The following is a 21,993-nucleotide window of genomic DNA, read 5'->3' on the forward strand; positions in this document are numbered from 1 at the left end:
ATTGCCACACTGTGTATACGTGTTTAAGTGTACAGCGAGAACTGTCTTTACAAAATAATTAAAAGGCATTGCAGTGGTGAATTATATGTGTTGGAAATTATCTTAGTTTTTCTTAGCAAAAAATATAAAAATCCAGAGCCCTTTTTTTATGAGTCTGAGACAAGACTGGCTAAAATTGCAGTGCAGTCATGGACAAAAATGAGTTTCTGGTCAATCTCAACACCAGGCAATAAAACTCTTTTTACCTAAAGTCATCCTGCAACAATGATTACCTTTAAATCAACAAACCAAACAAACAGAGCACTTTGTGATCTCAAAGCACCAGCCACTGTGATGGCTTATATACCCTTTGCATCTGTATGAAGGGATTATGCATATATATTTTTTATCATTAAATTTAGTATTCAGTAAAGTATTGAAAATTGCTAAAAGTTCAAATTTACCCAAACAAATCATATTATATTATCTTACTCTGTATTAACTAAATAGTCCTTCATTGCTTCATGATTTCAAGTAAGTAAACTTAAAGATTTGACCATGGTGCTGTGAAAAAAAAAGCAATAACTCCAAACGCAAGCTGCATTCACAAAGTGTATTAACTATTTACATATTTACAACATCCAAGCATCTTGCAAATAAATATATAGTCTAAAAAATAAACTAAAATTGTTACAGAAACTGAATTGTTGCCGCTATTAGTCAAGTCCTTCAAAGAAAACATGCTGAACAGCTTTACAAGAACACTGCATATTTGTTAGTTGTGTGTTACCACTTCACATTCCGGTAACACCTCACTAATGAGAATTTGGAGCCCGCCCCTCAGCGCTCCCAGTGCGACCATCCCTGATGATCTTTGTTTTTCATGTGGTTACCAGGAGGCTTACTGTTGTCATGGGAAGAAACTACACACCTGCAGACAGAGGAACATAACATGTTGGATTAAACAATATCAGCTGATTTGCATAACTACTGCTCTTATCATTTCTATTGGCACCGCAGAGAGTTGCACTTACACTTAGGAGCTGCTTTACTTTCTTCCAGGCTTTTAATGGACTCATGTATTTGAAAATGCTGTTTTGGGATAGATTTTATATTTTAATTAGTTTGACTTGCATTGTTGTTGCCTCACCATGAAGTCTAAAACGTGATCTCACGCAACAGGCCTAAAAATCCCCTGGTATTCAGTCTCCCTGAGGGACCTATACCTCAGTGAATCAGGTGCTTCCCACGCCAGCACTCCTCACACAATCGTAGTAGCTCAGTCCAAGGGAGCACAACAGCTGTCAAGACAAGAACTAAAAATGAGTGAATCGTCATCTGAAACAAATCCAAAAATACTGGTGAATGGGGAACAACAGCAGGATGACGCTGCTACAGTGGAGGGGCAGATCTCCACTGACGGTTTGGGGGATGAATGTTCGGAGGACAATGTAGCTGCAGAAAAGGAGGCACAAGCAAAGGTGCAGTCTGTTTTCCAGCAGGTACGTAACCAGATCAGATCACAAGCGGGCATGAAGGCCCCAAAGAGCAGCATACTGGAGCTGGTGCAAAGGGTCAAAGACAGAGAAACACAGTTTGCACAGGTGAATAGTGAACCCGAAGGCAAGGATGACAGCAGTGAGGAGAAGAAACAAGCTGAGGTGCAGACAGATGAGCGACAAGATGAGATGGATCTAAAAGATGAGGAGCTGTGTGCAGCTTTTGATATAAAGCTTGAGGCTAGTGCAAAGGCCTTAAAGGATGCGTTTGAGGTGCAGATTTCTAAAGTGCGTAAAGAAATGCAAGCCTACACTGATCAGGCTCTGAAAGACTTGGAGTGTAAGATGCAGAGCCAGCAATCCCACAATCAAGGTCCAGATAAGAAACTGAAGCCTTCAGCAGCTCCTTCTCTGGCGGCCAGGAGAGGAAGAGTCCTGACTCGAACCATGACCACCATCATCCCTAAGACATGCGCCCCTGTCATCATTGGGCCACGCGCCAAATCAGAGACAACAACCTACTCGAAGAGTGAAGGCTCCCGAATCCTTCTGAGAGATCCAGTGCTCTCCATACCAGGCAACAAGCCATGCCACAGCCGCAAGCCGCTCCCCCCTGCCTGCCCACCGCTGCATCAGCGCAAAAAGCCTGTCCGGCCAAAAGCTAAAGCGGGAAACTGACTTAACTTGGATGACAAAGGAAATCTTAATTGCTTGTAACTGAGAACAAACCGGGATCATAAGCATTGGGGTCACAGTTGTCACATTTATGAACAGAAACTCTGTTGTCGCTTGTTGCCACCATCGCTGTACCTGCTACACAAATGTTCAGGATTTGCTGAGGGGGCTGTTACCATAACAGCACTTTTGGCTGTAATTCTAATTTTATGTAGAGGTAAAAAGTAAGTTTAGAAATTGTTATTTTAATGGTCAAAAATAGTGAAGCGTCTTGTGTTAGTTTAGAGGCATTTCCCATTCACTTCAATACAGTCAATTGCATTTTTGTGCCATTGTTTTTCCCTTCAATCAAGTTCAGCTGGGGGGCTTTCAGTAGGGGGTCTGTATCCCTCAGGTCTCAACAAAGACTTTATCTTAACATGAAATAATTGTGATCCTAGGTTATAACACAAAAGGACTGAAGGAAATTTGCTTAGATCAAGGGTCCTCAGCGTTTTTCGGGTCAAGGACCCCTGACCTGAAAGAGAGATTGAGGAAGGATCCCTGACAACATACATCAAAACGAGTTACATATTCAACTGGGCCTACAATAACATGTAGAGCAGCCTAACGTACCATGTATACACATACCTTGATGGGGTACATACAATACTAACTTACTAAAATAACTGACAGATTCAATAGATTCAATGATTCATGGGTAACAGGGAGCCTGTAAACAATATTGTGTACATTAAATTAATGGTTCAGTTTGTTGTTGTTGTTGTTGGTGGTGGTGGTGGTGGTTTGAGGGAAAATATTTTGGTAATTGTACAATATGACCAACAGATGGCAGCAGTTCATTTATATGGGCTCATAATTATCCCATCCATGTGAATGGAACTTCTCTTCTTTAAACAGAGTGATGAAGCAGATATTTAACTGAATAACTGTTAATACATAAACATAAACTTTTCGTTTGCATTAATCTTTGTCCTTTGCAGCAGTCATTTAAACAGTATATAAAAATAGTGTGTGTGTGTGTGTGTATATATATATATATATATATATATATATATACACACATACATATATATATATATATATATACATGAAACAGGATGATAATTGGAAATACTATATCAGAGTATCTTAAAATTGTGATGGGACAGTGCAGAGTATCTGACCCATGAAGTCACCAGTTTGAAGTTAGACACCACCTGGATGGTTAGTTAGCCCCTCTCGTACTAAACTCTGCAGTCTGCTGCCCCCCAGTGGCCAAACAGCAGATGACTGTTGCTGCTCTATCAGCTCCCAGGAAAGATGTGTAGCGATGATGAAAAGATGGAGGGGAGTGTGCAGAATCTGCAACACCATTTGACTCCTTGTTGTTTTAGATGTGACTTCTCAAAACAATCTCAGATTCAAGATTTTTGATTTCTTTGAGCAAATTACTCCCCCCCAACCTCCCAATTATTTAAGTATATTGTCACCATGACGCTGATTCAACATAGCACGTCTAGCATGTGTTGCTGACCTCTCGGCCAGGTGACCCTTGTAAAAGAGATCTTGGGCTTGGGATCTTGATCTGGGCTTCTTATCTGGTTAAATAAAGGCTAAATGAAAATAAATAAAAAAGTATCTGGTACTAAAGTAAAATGTGTCTTATGGACAGCCAAAGCTTTTAGATGTTTTGAAATCTGTCCATTTGCAAAAATGTGCCACATCTATCTTCTGATGAGAGACACACCAGAAAGTGTGCTGTTTATGTGAGGTATAAGTGTTCCTTGTGCGAGTAAGGTGAGCTGAACCCAGTCGTTTACCTTTTGATATTTACTCATGGAGACCTGAGCACCTGAGTGCCTCCAGCAGCTGATCTGGCACAGGGACCAGCCAGTGACAGGAGATGCATTTAGCCCTGAAGCAGCCACAGGAGCCGTGTGCCTCAAGGCGGGCCCTTCACAATGGACGGGATAGAGAAGGATGTGAAGAGGAGCTTTGTGTCTAAGGGATGATGGGCCCTGAGCGACCATATCCGGAGGGGACGAGAGCCCAGCACATTCAGGTCTGGCCAAGCCACGCTGTCCTCGGAAGCAGCATCTCTCGCCTAACGATATCCACCAGCAGCAGGGCTCATTACTATGCAGCACACAGCCCGTTCATGATCTTCCTGCGTAGATGGATGGATGGATAGAAATGTGCACACACACGGCCACATATGAGCCACATATGTTACAAGTTTAACCCCAGTCTTTACAGTGCACTGTATATCCTCTTATATATTTTCTCAGCTGACTCAAATCCTCTCAGATGTAGTTAGTGGCGTAACGGGTGGAGTGGATGTGACCCTGAACTACAGTGAATAACAATGACAGGGAGGCGACGATGGGAGAGATCCATTTGAAAGCCCAGATTTCCTAATCACCTCCTGTAACGTGCCAAAAGATAACAACATTACCATGAAAACACTGATCTCATGTAAATGCTGTATTTTTCTAGGCCATTGTTCTCAAGGTCGGGACAATTACAGTGAGAGGCCACTTCCAGGTTAAACCAGACAGATTACTGAGACAAGCTGATTTCAATAGTGATTCCTGAGCAGACGTGGTAACAATTTACAGCCATCAAACAGGGGAGAAGTCAAGCAGGGAGATTGTAGCATCTGTGTGTATTGGATGCTCAGGCGGCCACTTTTCTGAGGCATGATTAGACATGTAATGCCTCATTATTTATGATTTGTGGTGATTTGGCTCTGTTTCCATGGGCTGTGGTATGCCATTGATCACTATCAGCATAGTCAAGAAAAAAGGGGAAGTGATGTTATTTTGAGTGCAGAAAAAATGAGCTTTTACTTATTTAAGTTTACATTCAGAAGCACAAACTGCAAATAGATCACAAGACCAGCTCTGTGCGCAGGTGGAAAACCAGAGTACAAGGTAATGGACAGGAGTGAAACTCATGAAACTGCATACTTCCATTTTGGGGTACTTTTTATTTTTACTCCATTACATTTCTTAAGAAAATATATTCTATTGAAGAAGGAACTACAACAACAACAACAACAACAAAAAATTCATTATCAAAATTCTGGACCCTGTACATAGGTGTGTTCTGTGGGCCCCTCTCAGAGGGCCCAGTATACTCAGCCAGTCCCCCAGTCCTGCGCTCCTGATTGTTTGCTGTTGAAATGTCAAAAAATTACAGTTTACCAGAGTCCAAGATGAATAGTTTTGTCTTACCAACAGTCCTAAACCCAAAAACATTTAGCTTATACGCTGTAAAAGACTAAGAAAAATAGAGAGTTTAAATGTTAGAGGGTGGAACCAGCAAAATGTTAACATTTTCACTTTTAAAAAATTGTTAGACTTTGGTCGATTATTAAAACACTTGCTGATTAATTATCTCTGGTTCAATTAATCAAACAATCAAATATGTTTTCTCATTCATACATATTGTTTTTTATGGCTACAGATTTCCAGTTTAATATCGTAATTCTTAAAACCGTACTGTGTTTTTTTTTGTAATAGACATTTAAGATCTGGGTCGCTGTGTAACATGTTAGCTTGTGTTGAAGCTTACAATCCATCACAGTTCAGGAAATTGTTTTTTCATTGTAAGGATTTGGGAGGGGAAATGTAACATCAGTGAGTAAGAAAAGACTAAAAAAAAGACATCCTTTATGTTGAAGGTGTGTACACTGTAAACAAGCAGTGACACATGGCATTAGTGGGAGGGGTTGGGGGTCAGTTCTGATAGAGGTAAACTGCTTCTTTCCAGGTTTCTGCAGCAGGTTAAACTGGCTTGTTTTGGTGGATCAAGGGCTCTGCTGTCTAGACTGGTGCTGGGTTCATACTCAGACACTTTATGTTATTAACAGTACAGTGTGAGCCTTAATCCTCTCGACAGTTCCTTGTCACAAAGCTGTCAATCCCGAGCTTAAAAGACGATTCTTCAAACAAAATCCCACCTGTTCACTTATGTTAGTTTTCTACAGAGAAAAAAAATTAGTTTGTCATGAAAACTGGTATCTACCCAGTGCAGATAAAATGCTTCTAACATGCAATTGGCATTAAGATTGATGCTTCTTATTACATACAAAAGGAAAAGCAATATATTGTCAACCAAAAGGGAGAAAACACCACCCTGCAGATATAAAGCGGGTAAAATGGGAATGGTACATGGTGACATGGTGACCTGTTTAGGCAACATTATGAAGAAAAGTATTTCTTTATAACTTATACTTATTATATTTATATTATATATATATTATATTTATACTTATATTATAACAATTAAATTCATTATTTGATTAAAAAAAAACACTAAAACAATCAGCCAATCAGCCAACTGAAGACTGGGTGGGTGTGGTTTGATAAGCGCTGACAAGATAAACATGCAACCCCACGACTGCCAGGAAGTTTTGATTTAAATGCTGTCAAACTCTGATTGGTACATGGACATGTGTGACATCACCTTTTTCCAATTGAACCCCACCCACATCAAACCAGTTAGAAAAGCACAAAAAAACCCAAACATTTAAAATCTGAAAGTCTGTCAAGAGAAATAAACAAAATAGTTCAAACATTGACAGAACATGTTGTGTTCGTGTACCACCCCCATTGCTTATCGTAAAAAAAAAATATTGAGAAAATTTCGTTAAGGACCTTTAGAGAAATTACACATAATTCAAAGAGGGAATAAAGAAGACACACACACATTTACCACACACTCTCAAGGCCTGCACTATTTAGCCGGATTTGGGGTTAGCGAGGTAACTTCAGGGTTTACTCTGGGTTTTTCAGTACTATGAAGATTTTTCACATTTTAGCAGATAGCAGGTTAATTTAAGAGTATCAGATAACAGCCTGTCAAATCCCCCAACTCTGACCAATCACATCACTGAAAAAAAGTGTCCCCACATGAACAAAAGTCCAGAGTGATGAAACTGACAGATAAAAAGTGTTTATACTATTTTTATTTGGTTTGTTGTATCACTTTATTGTTCCAGACTTTTTATGTCCACTGGTTTTAAAACCCTCTAACAATCAGAGCGATCATTTAGGACACTAAAAACATGGTGATGCTTTTTGCTGCATTTTGATTGTGCAAAGTCTGTTTTAACCCTGCAGTGATATCTGACAGTGTGGCTGTTTTTTATGCTCTGATTCATCACTGCAGCTCGAATAACAGGAGACACCTTTGTGAAAATCACATCATCATTTCTCTAACAGTTTTCTGTGAAATATTAAGGTGGATTCATCATTATCTGACTATAGCAAAAGCAGAAGAAAAAAAAATTCACTGTCATGTATTTTACGTCTTGGCCTAGTATTTGCACTTGGAAATTATTTTCAGTGTTTGTACATCTAATTTTTCTTCTGTAAGGTTATTGGCTGTCATTTACATTTTCCACCAATATGACTTTTTGCCGTCCCAGAAACAGGACATCGCTGAGAGTATTACCATTTCATAGTTTATCATATTATAAGACATACTTCATAGTTCTTAAGATGGTACACGTAATTAACAACCCTGCTTCTTTTATGTGAACATGCTCATGACAGGATGAGAAAACCAAGAGTTGAATGACAGAGTTGATAACCAGCTTCTTGTACCAGTTATCCAGTCTGGCAATGTAAGAGTTACTTACAAGGTACAAGGTAGATTTATCAGTCGTTTTTTTTAAATTTGTCCTAAAATCCTGCTACATCATATATAGTTAAGCCAGATAACTAAAAAATATCCTGGATATGTTGAACTGGCTTTATAGTAGAGGCCATTTCCCAACCACGAAAAACCCACCCAAACACCCAAATGGGAACAAATGTAGTCCACACTTCAACACTCTCACCCCCTCCTCCCTCCACCCCGAGGCCCTCTTTCCTGATTTTTGGAGCTGCAGTTGACCCCTTTGAGCTTCAGATTCACAGGTGAAATGAACAGGCAGGCAGGCAGAGGGACACCCAAAGATCCTTTTGATCTTTCAGGCAGAACGTTTGGGCAGATAAGTGATGCTCTCACCTCCTTCTCCCCCCTCCACCTTGTCCCGCTCTCTGCCCTTGTTAATACAACTAATAGATGGATTGTATGGAGAGATACTTTCCCTAACTGCATCTTTTGTGATACATTTCTTGAGCTAATTTTGTTTACCTTGGGAGGGATTAAAGGGATGGGGTGCTCATTATGTGTGCTTATGTATGTGTTATGGTCTGGCAACAGGTGGACAAATGCGATAGAGAAAGTAGGGTTCGTGCTGACAACCCATGGAATGTGTCAGATCTCTGTTTACATGTGCGTATGAACACAGCACACACACACACACACACACACACACACACACACACACACACACACACACACCGCAGAGTGCATTTGTTTCTGCTTGGGTGGGATGGAACAGCAGGGAGATCTGAGGAGTTGCGAGCAGTTGTGTTTTGGTTCAGATGTCCCATATGGGTGTGGCGGCTCACACTGACAGCAACACTCGGAGCAGGCACCTGTGTCCACTGCTGTAATGTGTTTCCCTTGGACTGGAGATGCAGAGTGATGGTGATACCACTTAGATTAGTCTGGTGATAGTCCTTATAATACTTATTTTCAACAGATCCAAAAAGAAAAAACTATTAATTTGACTGTTTGTGCAGCCAAAGCCTTATATAGCTCACTCCTCTGTGCCACAGAGCTCTATCGTTGTCCAAAAACTATTACAAACACACTAATGAACCACACTGTTGCTCCAGGTGACATGTTCCTTCATTAGTATGAACCTTGAAACAAATCTGTCACTTCAAAAACTCAAACAAGTTTATTTTTATTCTAGAAGAATTGAGTTGTGAATGCACTTTATTTATGTGATAAAATTACCTGCACAGTGTGTAATGTGTATATTTTTGAAGCTGCCGCTGGTCACAAAAAAAACAAAAACAAAACATTTATGTGTTGATGTTCATGCTCTGTTCTCCTGATGAGGAAAAAACATTGTAAGGGGCCAGTGGGTTAACATGGTTGAACTCCCTCTAAGAATACTTTAGGGGCACTGTAAAGCCCACACACCCAAACATCCAAACACGCTAACAGGTCACACAGGCCACACACGAACTCAGACAACATTTATGTGCATTCAGAGGTCTACACAACTGTTGTTTTTGTGGCGGCGGTGTCCCCCCATGCACCCCCGGTGCTTTGCTCAGCTGGTATTCTGGGTGAGTTATCCCAAAGTGGACTTGCTGGCTAACAGCATCAGACAAGCTGTCAGCCCAGCTCATCTCAATAACAACAACAAGTCTGGCCAGTCTGCCATGCATGATTGACTCCACCCTGAGTCCTGAGTCTTACTGTCAAACTCATATGTTTAAAGATGACGCAGATGATGGATGAACGCTTTTATTATGGTCCTTCTAATGACACTGTAAAAGCCTGTGTTATAAATCCTTCCAAATGGCATCTGACCGAACTATATGAAGAATTACTGCATGTTAAAGCAATCCTGTTTCGGTCTGGCCCTCACATCTATCACAATGACCATCTTTTGAACTGCTTCAAGCTCTGCAGCTGTCAAATCTGCTGCAGGAAAGACAATAACTAACATATGATCTCTCACACCAAAAGTCCTTTCACACATGTTGTTACTTTATAGTGTGATCCGAGGCAAAAATCATATAGATTTTTCCCAACTTTATCAACTCTTTCACTATTTTTCCTTTCTTTCTGAACAAAATCCTCCACTCAGTATGTTGGAGCATCTGCAGTCAGACGCCTTCCTCCCATCAACCCCCGCCTCCCAGCCCCGCCCCGCACCCCAACAACCGCTCTAACTGCAATCACTTGTCAGCGGGGACAAATATTGACTTGTTCGGTGGCCCGACTTCTGCCAGGATTAGAGCCCCACTTCCCCCCGCCGTCGCCATCTCTAAACGGTGATTATGTCCAACAGAGCTCATTACTGTCAAATAAAAGGATCCCTCAGAAGAGTCACTCATTGGTAATGACCCTATTATTCAGTGAACATGTGGGGCTCAGTTGGCTTTACCTCCTACAGATAGATAGTCTTTTTTTGTGGCATTGTTTTACATGAATCATACTTTAAAACCAACTTAACTTGCCTATTTACTAAACACACGTGACTTAAAGTACTCTTTCTGTTGGTAATCAATAAATACAGCTTTTCAAATGTGAAAAGCTTTGATTGTAAGACACATGAACATGTCATCAAACAGATGATGGAAGTCACAACTGAGTATCGAATACACACTCAGGATGACGGCCACTTTGCATAATCTGGTTACAGTCTGGATACTGGCTGTGAGTCAATAGAGATTAGAGATCTATTAGTCTGAAGGTGTAAACCAAATGCAAAGCATTCATGACAAAGCCCCTGGAGATACTTGACACAGAAACAACAGGATGCTGTAATGAAACTGATGTGAAACTACACATTTTAAAAGACTTTTTGGGACTCCCTTTGTGTTAATATTTACATTTAGAACTTTCTCTTTCCCACCTTTTAAAATTGCATTTTTAAAGCTGTTGACAAAAGTAGAATTTGGTTTTCACACACGCATTCACACACTCTCAATGAATCTAAGAGATCAGGTTCATATAACACATCTTTAATACAGTAGTTAGTTACAGTGATGTCAAAAAAATAAAACATGTACATCAGATTGGAACATTTATTTACAGAGTTCCTTTGTCCCCCTTTAGTGCTGTGACTACACTGTGAAACGCCTTCACCCCACCCCACCCCGTTCCCCAACAACATTTGTCAACTGCCATCTGCTTGTCTGCCCCCGTCTCCTCTCCACAAACTATATAATTAAGCCACAACACCTTTTCTCCTCTTACACCCACCTCCCTCCCTCCTGCAGACTTCTACCTTCACAAACAACAAAGAGGACACGCTGCTCTGTTTGATTTCCCTGCTCGCACATCTTTTCAACAAGTGCTTCTAAAACAAAACAGCAATATCTCCGAACAAGAAAAAAAAATGCTATGGTATGAAAATACTGTACAGCTTTATGTTTCATCCAGTGTAAACAGATTTCCATGTAAATTCATTTACAATTACCAACATCAGTGTGTGTGTCTAAAATAATTTTGCCCTCTTTCTAGGTAGAAATTAGAACTTTTGCAAAGACAAAATTAAACTTTTCTTCTCTGAGAATTTGAGGAACAAAGCAGCGGAGGAGCTCAGCCAGCCGGCTCCTGCTTCAAGTCCACGCAGAGCATCCACATCTCTCGCTGTAGAGTAGCAGGAACATATTATGGATTTCATGACTGTGAGCAGTGGAAGTTCATCATCTCAGCTTTGAAAAATGGACACGTAAAGTCTTTTTTTACAAGTGTTCCAGTGGTTGGAGCTGAGACCGGCCCGCAGCCTCGCTCCACCTTTCCTTTTACACTCTACACCTTGGTGGCCAGAGACTGAATCTCTGACTTCTGAGTCTGGGCGCTCAGCGTGGACGACATGGAGCTCATCTGACCATGCATAGCCTTCTTCAGGTTGAGCAGGCACAGGCATTGGGAACGAAAACGCAGGTCAAAGAAGGCGTACAAGAACGGGTTGAGGCAGCTGTTGACGTAGGCCAGGCAGGTTGCATAAGGGTGAGCCAGCAGTAGGAAGCGGAGGAACCCGCAGGAGCTTGGGGCCAGATTCAGGTAAGAGAGGGCGTCCATGCTCTTTAGGACGTGAAAGGGAGTCCAGCAGATTGCAAATACCACCACCAGTGTGGTGATGATCTTCAGCAGCCGTTTCTTCTTCTGGTCCTCCTTGCGCAGGTTGTTGAAGTGGCGTGTGACGGTGCAGCCAATGAAGCAGTAGAAGATGGTCATGGCCAAGAAAGGTAGGAGGAAACCCAAGGCAGAGGAGGAGAGGCTGAGCCCAGCAATCCAGAGGTACTCATGCCTCTGGTTCATGGTCACCAGGCTGAAGTCCATGGCGCATGTTGTCCTGTTGCTGTTCTGGTCGTTCACCGTGGTGCGGAAGAGCAGCGTGGGCACAGCCAGCAGGCCGGACAGGAACCAAATTGCACCCAAGGACGCCAGCATGGTGCCCCGAGAGCGCAGCCTGCTGCTGGACAGAGAGTGCACGATGGCTAGGTAGCGGTCAAAGCTGAGGCAGGTGAGGCAGAAAACGCTTGCGTACATGTTAACCAGAACAACATAGCTGCTGATCTTGCACAGAGCCACACCAAAGGGCCAGTGGTAGCCCAGGGCCGTGTACACGGCCCAGAGAGGCAGGGTTATAACAAAGGTGAGGTCAGCAAGGGCCAGGTTTCCTATGTAGATATCTGCAGCCCGACGCTTAGATTTGGATCTCCAGACAGTGAAGATGACCACACCGTTACCTGACAGGCCCAGGATGAAGATGAGCATGTAGAGGACCGGGATGAGGGAGTATGAGGGCTCCCACTCCGAGAAGTCACAGGCAGTCTCATTGTCATCATAATAGTCATAGTTATCAACATATTCCCCAGTGGTGCTCTCCATGCTGCAGTGGGGAAAAAAATCCTTTCTTTTTAGAAAAAAAGATTAAGTCCTGTACAGTTCCAAGGTGTCTGAGGTGAATCAAAGCAAAAATCGGAGAATCACAGGAGCTGCAGGGTCTGCTGAGCTGGTGGGAGTCGGAGGAGAGAGCAGATTGTGTGTGAGAGTGAGTGACTGTTGGCGCTGTCTGCCTTTTTAAACTCAGCCCTCCACACCCCTGGTTCCCTCCCAGGACGACCCCCTCCTCCTCCCCCTCCTCCTTCTTTTCCCCCCAGTAAAACATCTCTCAGCCCTCTCCCCTCCTCCTCTCTCTCACCTCTCCTGGCAGGGCCAGTCCCTCTGCCTGGAGGACGAGGGTTCCCCTTGTAGTCAGGCCAATCCGCTTTTTGAGGGAGAAACTAAAAACAGTGACAGAATCAATTCAATCACTTCCACATATCGAAGGGGAACTATGGCCAATTTCAGTTTCATTTTTTTCAAAGACAGTCCAAAAATATGAATATGAGCAATTTTCTCAAGAGCTAAAACTAAAAAAAAAACAAGTATAAAGACCTGAGCTGCTCCCTAGACAATAAGTGGATAAAGATGTTGTAGATGACACTCAGAGCAGCCAGGGATATGTGTACATTTTCTGTTTCGCAGCTGAGAACACTATAGTATAATACAGCTCATTTGAGTATAAAAAAGTGTGTAGATTCACAAAATCAGGCTTCCATTCGTTGTCTATGGAGCAGCTCCAGACTTTCTATCTGATGACAAAACAAGTGTAGGACTTCTTTGATTTGTGGCTTTGTGAGAGAGTAGCTCATGTGTAGTAATTGACCTTTAAACCATGGAAATAGCATGTATATTCTTAATTAAGATGGCATTCCACTTTAATGACACAGAATCTCAGCATAAGGTTGTTGCACACCAATCAATTAATAGACTAAATCGATGCAGTTTTTCTCTTACTTTTTTTTAGTGCTGAAAGATCAAGTATTTAATGTACATTTCAATTAGCAATCGTAAGTGCGCTTTTATAGTATGAGTAGGCTAATAATAATAGAAAAATAAAACATAAATGGTCATAATGTTGACAAAGTGAACATGTAGAAAACATTAGGTAAATAATACAGTACAGGTAAGATACATATATGGATGAGTATATATGGCAAAAATTAAACAGATAAAATGGGAACAATGTCCATAAAATTATATTTATATATAAAAGGATAAACGGGGCAGACATAAAAAAAATTTTTAAAGTGTATTCAGTCAGAGGATAGAAGGAAGGAAGTTCCAGTTTTCCAAAAGCTTGATACCTTTTTTTTTTTGTTTTGTAGTAAACTCAATGAGAGCTTTTATTTGTAGCAGGAAAGACACGCATCTAGGAAGTGACTTGAAGAGCTCATGTTTGTGAATCAAAATTTAGAAAAACGAGATTTAATCTGTTAATGACCGTTAGTGAATAAGTGTGATCATGTAAACAAAGCAGACCAGCCTGTCAGGTTGCACCGCCCTCACTCACTTCTACCTTGAAAACTGACTTTTCAGCGCTGCGTTAGTTCTCTAGAGATGTGGCCACAGAAGGTGGACATGCTTATGTGTAGAACAGGTCTGGACATCTCAACTTACCTCGTTTTACATCACAATAACACTTAAAAAAAGCTGTTGAAAACTGCACATTTTGTCTCTTTTTCACGCTAATTGATAATAAAATCCACTTTACCTTCTCATTTAAATGAGCCGCAGCCTCCACATCAGAAATATCACCAAGTCAGGCGAGTCGCCTTGAGATGACAACGTAATTAGATCGTGAATCTCAAACTGTTTGAAGATTAGATTAAATGTCAGTGGACAGCTCGAGGGAAGTGTGAATTCAATTCTCAAGTCTGGGGATTTATTTCCATGATAAAAGCACGAGCAAACGCAAAACAAAAACAAAAGCGACACCTCGCACTGACACCATCATTGTGTTAACAATGTCCATTTCGAAATCCTTTTCATCGAGCCTGATGGTTAATACATGTTCATTTAATTGCTGATTGCATCATGTAATGAGTTAATGCAGTACAAGGCAAGGAATGAGATAATATTTATGTTATCAGTTAAACCATAAAATAAACCACCACCAAGTAAATAAATAAATAAAAGAGAAACTTTTTTTTTTTAAGAATCATTAACACCCAACCAAAAGATACCGTTTTGCATTATGGAAATTTAACTTTACTCTTCAGCTCACAAAATCTGTGATTGGCATACCAGCAATGACACCAGCATGAATCACCTTTGCTGAAACGAAGAGTGGACAATGCTGAGGTCTATTTTAGATCAACTGTCCAAAACAGGCCTCCTAGTGGTGATAATGGGGAGCTACTACATAAATCCTGACAGTAGATCATTACACTGTACATGCACTGACATTGACAAATGTCTTTGGTGAAAGGAAAGACTCTCTGGATCACAGTTTATCTGCCTGCAGCAAGTAAGCACAGAGCAGAGCCTGTTGAGGGGAGTCCAACATGACAGAGACTTTATCCTTTTTATTTTGATGGTGAGGAAACATTGAGGCTCAGACACAACTGTTGCCCCGCGTCTGTTAACGTGTTTAAGAGATAAATTGATGATACTTCTCAAATGAATTATTATAAAACAAAAATAAACTGTTTATTCTGCTTGCTCTTAGTCTCTCAGAAAACCACACACAAGCACTCACACATACACACACACACACACACACACGCACATACCAGGTGGGTCCCACCTCTACCTCATTCCCCGGGGAGAGGATTGGCCGCCTGCTGCTTGCAGACCCGGTATCCCTTAGACAAATAAATTAGCAAATTTAAAAAATAAAGGCAGGTAGATAAGAAACAGATGGTCAGATTAGACCATCGTCTTGGATATCTTCAGAGGACCTCCTCACTTGTTAATCGGAGCTTTTTATAGGTGCCAAGATAAAGTCCTCAGTTTTACGGGGGGTGGGAGGATGATCTTCAGCTGCGAGTGAGGATTTACTTTCCAAATAAAATACAAGTGAAATATAGACAATGTCAGTTTTGAGCAGAAGTTATGGCATGCTGTTATTTTGCATCACATATTCTTTCCAGCTAACTCACCATCTATAGCTGCATTGTGCTACAGGGTTTTCTCTGTTTGGCCTGGACCACACATGCGTCTCAGCCACAGCTGTGACTGCTTTTGATCTGCTGCTGTAATGACCCTGCTGCTGTGATACAACTGTTTCTGTCCCGTTCTGACCAAAAGCCTCATATCAGCTGAGGGATATCACGGACGCTTAGCAGCCCTTCAATGCAAAGTTGCTGCTATCATATGATTTGCAGCAGGCGATATATTCTAAAGAGAGGGAGGTTTGTGATATTCATCTCCACAGAGTTCACTGGAGTCTGACAGGCTACATTTGTAATGGGTGCGTGTCAGCTCCAGTCTGGTCAGAGGTGGAGATAAGTGATTGAAGGTGTAATCTGTGACCTGAGGTTTGTTTGAAGTGTAAAAATTGATGGTGGAACACAGATCAACCCCCATTCCTTGATTTGTGGCCAATACAGCAAGCCCCACAAATCATTCTGGGGGCCCCTGGGGGCAAGGGCCACAGTGGATCTAGGGTCATAATGTGATGTTATTTGAGAGATGCAGATCCCTTGGTGCACACTGTCCCTACAAAAAAACACTTTATGTTGATTATGAATACTATTTTGTACTTCAATTTGTGTTTCCATCAAGTCAAATCTTACAGCTAACTGTGAGCCACCTTTCACGTCGGCCTGCTAAGTGCCGACTCTGCTGAGTCAGACGACGTCACACTCCAGTGCCATGGAGCCAGTGCCACAGCCTCAGATGTGCGAGGGCACCGCTCCTGCTGAGGGCTTTGCTACTTGGCAGAGCATCTTGTCAAACTGCAGGTTATCTGAGGATCACTGGCCGTCGTGTGTGTGCTACTCCCACATGGCAATTTGCTTCTGTGTGTCTGCATTTTCAGTGCAATAAGAAATTTAACATCACAAGAAAGCACACGGCTGAAGCACACAGAGTGAAATGGAAAGTTCTGTAAATAACTTCCAGAGGGCATTGTGCTGTGATGTATGCCCTAATTAAACCCTTAAGCTCGAGGTCAGCCACATCACCAGCAGCTATCTTTCCCCCACATCTGCCTGCTCTTGACTTCAGCATTGAACTGAAGACAGACCTCCAGCCAATCATAAGAAATGTTTGTGCTGATAAGGCTGCTCTATTGTTTTGTTTTTTGTCGCTCTAAGCACTTTTCTCTTAATGAGCATTGCACCTGTAGTTAGAGTGCTTTTTAAAATGTCTTCACTTACCCAGAATGGGTTGAAACTACTGATGCAAATTACAGAGATCATTTCTGTTTTTCAGCAATTTGGTTGTTTTTGTGTGCATCTGTATTGTGTAGTTTTCTTGTTATACATTTTTTAGAGACTGGTGAAAAATAATGGGAGTGAGCACAGGAGCAGGTGTAACAGTGTTTCAGTAGTGTGTGATTCTGCTTGCTATAATTGCCATGATATGATGTGTATGTGCACTGTTAAAATGTCCATAAAATTAACAGCGAAGTGCTGTAAAATCATGACATCATGAAACTATAAATAGAAAAACAATGAAACAGTGTTCAGTTTACAGTACTATTTTCTAAAGCACTGCACCAAAGAAAACTGACAAATATGTTGAAATAATGATATTTCTTTGAGAAATTTACAGATTGCAGTAGTTTTTTACAGAAAGAAAGCGTATTGCATTTTACAGATTTATATGTCATGCTTTACAGATAAATTTGCAACATACAAATGGATTTTACAACAGCTTTTAAAACACCTGAGTGTTACATTTGAATGTAATTTTAATGTTTTCTTATTTTTCTTCTTATTTTCTTATTGTGTTGTATCTCATGAATTTCTGTGCCTCTGTAAAGCACTTTGAATTGCTTTGTGTCTGAAGGGTGCTATATAAATAAACTTGCCTTGCCAGGCCAATAACAGCTTTTTAAAATTTAATTTAAAAAAATGTATTTTCAAATGAAAATTGTTCAATTGTTAAATTCAAGTTAAGGGTTTTTATATATAAGGTGACTGGTGATGGAATTGCAGAAATTTTATTTTTGTTTTCTAAATGGACAGTGTACATTTTACAGTTTAAAAATGTTGCAGACAGTTACCACAGCTTTAATTTGCAAAATTTGGAGGGTTTCTTGTAAAATTGTTTACGTCTTCACTGTATTTTTTACAGAATTTTTCTGGCTACCACAACTGACAGTTTTATTTTTGTAAAAACAACAGTTTTTTTCCCCTTTTTTAACAGTGTGGCTCAATGGCGCCCCCCTTAAAGGTAGTTGCTGTGTGCCGCTGGCTGTGTTTGGATGTTGCCAGGTAAGGAGGGGTGTACTGGAGGTGAGTTGCTGAGTGAAGCAGTTTACCGCTGTGTGAATATAAATGCACTGTGATTCAGAGACATGTTCACGAGGAGAGTCACGAGTGGGTTGCTGTTCTTTTTCAGTGCTAAAATGTTCAAACACCATGACGCGCTTGCTAAGCTAGCTAGTTAGCCTCTGTGCTAAGTGAACTGGTTGTTTACGCTCGTGCGTGTGTCGACGTCCCCACCATGTTGGAGGTGATAGCATTTATTTATTTATTTACATATTTACAAATATTATCTAGAAAATCTTTTGTTAAAGGACCATAGCAGTCTAATTTTGACGTATCACCATTAGCAGGGCTTCCTACCTGTGTGCAACAAATGTTACGTCTGCTTAATGGAGACAAATAAAGTACTCTTGAATTTTGAATCAGTTTAGTGTGTTTAGTTTGAATTATACCAGTACTTTTCATCCCATACTTTTAAGAGGAAACTTGTTTAACAGGTCAAAATGTCTCAAGCACTTAGTAACCTTATCATATTTCTTAATAAGCTTAAGTTTCATATCCACAAATGTAAGGTGTTGAGAATGAAACCCTCTTTTAATTCCATTAAAAAGGGAAGCTGAATACTAGTGTAAAGGTTTAAAAGCTGTGAAGACCACAAATCTGTGCTCAAAATATGTATATATGTATATATAATTGCTCAATTTTCAGTTTATATTTGTGTCAAACTTTTTTAAAAATTAACCTGTAGCTTTGCATGTTTGTATGGTTGTTCGCTGTGCTTTTGTTTACTGTTTTATATTGCATTTGCTGTCTTGCAATCGAGTTCAATTTTTAAAAAAAAAAAAAAAGCACTTAACTTATTCCAAACTAAATATGGACAATTGACTTGCATAATATATTGTGCATGTTTATGGTAGTAGCAATTCTGCAAGCATAGGGGCTAATACTGCAAGGGTCTGTAATTTTCTGTCATGGATTATATCACTTCACTACTAAAAGAAAGGAAAGCAGACTCACTGCCACTTGCAATGGCTTATTTTGATTTGCAGACTTTTTTCATTTTTTGTCTCAATGATCTACCTTATTAATTCTAAAATTAATATAAATCATTGAATTTAAAAATGATTCATCCAAATAAGTTAAATTTAAATGTAAGTGCTCTTTATTCATTAAACCCACAGTTTTTACTTCTACTTGCATTTGTTTACAGGGCCACATCCACTATGGCAGACGTGCTGACATGTCGCAGCAACGACAAACACAGTCAAAGGGGCGTCTACGTATAAATATCTATGCCTACAACAAGCCAACAGTATGACTGACCAGTACTTATCCTGTTTCTATTCAGGTACATATTTCTATATTATTTTCACTGTTTTGTTATTTTGTTATATTTGAATGTTGCCAGTTAACGGGGACGTGCCCTAAAGTGTGCTGTGTGTGAGCTGCCCACAACGAGCCAACTGTATGAATGACCAGTGCATCTTTCATTCCTGTTCCGAGAATAAATAGCAGCTTAAGAGAGAAAAACAAGCCTCCTGTTGGACATTTTCAACACATGGCAGAGTCAGGGGGTTATTTGGACCAGCCAGCTGCAGTAAAGTGCAATTGAGCGTGGATGCATTGGACTTAATGTTCCTCTTAGTAAATAAGCAAGGTGCAGTGTTAATACATTTGTTTTGCACGTAATCCTTGCATAAGAGAAAAAAATACTATACTATACTATTTTATAATACTATAAAATGCATTTGTATAATATCTCAAAATAATATAATTTTCCCCCATTGATCAATAATGTAATATGATATATTACCGGAACAGCAATTTTCACACAGCCACCAACTGTTAAGATTATGACAGGATTTTGTCTGTTTATAGATGTTATGGAGTACTACTGTGTATGCGAAAAAAGTTGTGTTGTCTTTTCTGGCCTTGAATGATGTCACTTGGGGTGTGGAATCAAAAATACCCAAATTGTCATTTGTCAAGTTGCATTGTGGGTGATGCAGGCACCAGGTTCTTAACAAGGAAGAACACGTGTGGAATAAGCAAGGCACTATCTCTGGTTCTGCTACATCGATTTAGACACATCTTTTGGCTGTTGTGAGTCTGAAAATGTTATTGGAATGCAAAGCATAATCATTGGAGAGCTTCAACGCAGTCTTCGTTTGACAAACAACGATAGCAGTCAGGGAGTAATGGACTTCAAATCACAGTTTTCATAAGTTGGATTACTTTTTTGAAAAAAACATCTCTCTTGTTAACCATGCTGTTATATCTAAAAAAAATATATACTTTGGTTCTCATATTTCATCTGTAAAATGAAATGACTAATTTACCTGTAGGGAATCTAACCGAGCTAAGGATGTGTAGCATGTTCATATTGATAAAAGTTTAAACATTTAGTTATATTTGTATGTGCACTCTAAGCAGCTAACTAACATTGGCTCAGTCGGGTAGCTGAAGACCCGGTGGACCCTGTGGAAAAGGTTTCTAAAGAACTTCTATAAAAGTGAACTGTTTGCAGCATCAATGACAAGCAAACTCAGCATCTAATTGAGGGTGGTGTTGATTTGTCAAAACGTGTAGTCACATCTAGTAAAAGTGTTTAATTGGGGCTCTGCTTTTAATTGGAAGTTTTACAGTATTTTAACATTTATTCTGTGTCAGTAAACAGAACATGTGCGTGCTTTGCACTCTGAAGGAAAGTTTTCCTTGGATCCCTCAAATGGAGGCTTTATCTGAAGCACAAGTCGTGCTGTCTGTGTGTGACACCCATATCAAAACCCAAACATAACCCGGCCAGACCAAACTACAGCAGTGTTTGCAAACTGATTACTGTTGTTGCCACCAGAAACAAAATCCTGAATGTTTATTTATTACTTATCTACCTTCCTTACAGCACGTCTGCCAAGAAAAAAAAAGAAAAAAAACAATATGCGCACAATGAGGATGAGGCTATTGTAACATTTGAGCCCCTGCTTAGCTTAAATCTGCACTTTTCTGACACTTAACCTGCTGATAAGATTGCTTTAAGCACTTTGCGGATGCAACAGATTTAAGGAGGTAATCATGATATTAAATCTGAGCCAACAACTGATTGACCCACATCGAGGCAGCTGTCCAGCTGTGCTTTTTTTTGCTCGTCCATCCTTGTTGTCTCTTCCAGTAGCTCGGTCAGGAACAACAGGGTCACAAGGTGTTTCCCCTCTCCCTTCTCAGGACCCTGGACCACCCCCGAACCCATCCTCTCTTACTATACTGTGCATGTGTCAATAGACAAAACAGCAAGCACCACAGGATGTGCTATAAAAGGACAGTTTGTCCACTCCAACTGAGATGCTTGTGTCAGACTTTTGTTTTATAGCTGCGTAAGGTAAGCTATTTATTTAGGAGATGGCATGATTGAATGATAAGATAAATATTTTTTGGTCTTGTTATTGCTTGTAAAAATAGGTCAGATTGGTGGTTATATGAAAAGATGTGACAAGATAGCCTCTTTTAGCTTGTCAGTTGTTACTTGACAAACTAATTGTTTCTATCAGACACTTTTTTTTGTTTGGTTTTTTTTTTTAAGAAGGAGTGTAGGTGAAACGCTTAAGATTTATGTGTCACCTGCGCTCACTGGGAAAGATAGGAAGGAAATCCTGTAGAAACCGTAGGAAACAATAACACAGGAGAAAATAATGAAGCGGCAGATGAGTCTAATGAAAGAGAGGATGTGAGGGGAGAAATAAAGGGACAAAGGACAGTTCTGATGAGAGGGTAGTGTCTGGCAGGCCGGCCGCTTTTCTCTGTGTAGTAGAGTTAATGACAGGGATTAAGGAGCCGGGGGGGCTGCTGGGATCTCCAGGCTCTGCTAGACTCCAGCCTGGCCCTCCCATCATCCCAGGAGATCTGTGGGAATCTGACTCCATTTGGCCCAAAATCTCCTGACAAAACAAAAACCCCGTTGCTCAATTAGGAGGAAATTAGTCTGTCTTTCCACACTCACATTT

General features: G+C 40.5%; 2 protein-coding genes and 1 long non-coding RNA gene across 6 annotated transcripts in view; 2 read left to right on the top strand and 1 right to left on the bottom strand.

Annotated features, from left to right (window-relative positions):
• Positions 1–1,429: 1,429 nt before the first annotated feature.
• LOC148189793 (uncharacterized) lies at positions 1,430–2,156 on the top strand. The gene has a single exon (XM_088076047.1). The coding sequence runs from the start codon at positions 1,512–1,514 to the stop codon at positions 2,154–2,156; it is 645 nt and encodes a 214-aa protein (XP_087932173.1). The 5' UTR covers positions 1,430–1,511.
• An 8,569-nt stretch (positions 2,157–10,725) lies between these two features.
• On the bottom strand, positions 10,726–12,794 carry aplnra (apelin receptor a). Its single transcript, XM_042488337.2, has one exon. It carries the CDS (start codon positions 12,618–12,620, stop codon positions 11,535–11,537), a length of 1,086 nt encoding a protein of 361 aa, XP_042344271.2. The 5' UTR covers positions 12,621–12,794; the 3' UTR covers positions 10,726–11,534.
• Positions 12,795–17,007: 4,213 nt separating this feature from the next.
• LOC148189794 (uncharacterized) overlaps positions 17,008–21,993 on the top strand; it is a 36,857-nt gene continuing 31,871 nt past the window's right edge. For 3 of the 4 annotated variants that reach the window (XR_015776480.1, XR_015776483.1, XR_015776481.1), the window contains exons 1-2: positions 17,008–18,022; positions 19,206–19,343. This is a non-coding gene — a long non-coding RNA (uncharacterized LOC148189794). The remainder of the gene's footprint in view (positions 18,023–19,205; positions 19,344–21,993) is intronic. The other variant, XR_015776482.1, reaches the window with a different exon arrangement.

This window comes from Plectropomus leopardus, chromosome 4, assembly GCF_026936395.1.
Source record: "Plectropomus leopardus strain MGB_pleo_1.0 chromosome 4, ASM2693639v1, whole genome shotgun sequence".
Lineage (NCBI taxonomy): Eukaryota > Metazoa > Chordata > Actinopteri > Perciformes > Serranidae > Plectropomus > Plectropomus leopardus.

Bases quoted from the DNA above. Each gene is read 5' to 3' on its own strand.
- LOC148189793 (XM_088076047.1), top strand. From the start codon at position 1,512: ATGAAGGCCCCAAAGAGCAGCATACTGGAGCTGGTGCAAAGGGTCAAA.
- aplnra (XM_042488337.2), bottom strand. From the start codon at position 12,620: ATGGAGAGCACCACTGGGGAATATGTTGATAACTATGACTATTATGAT.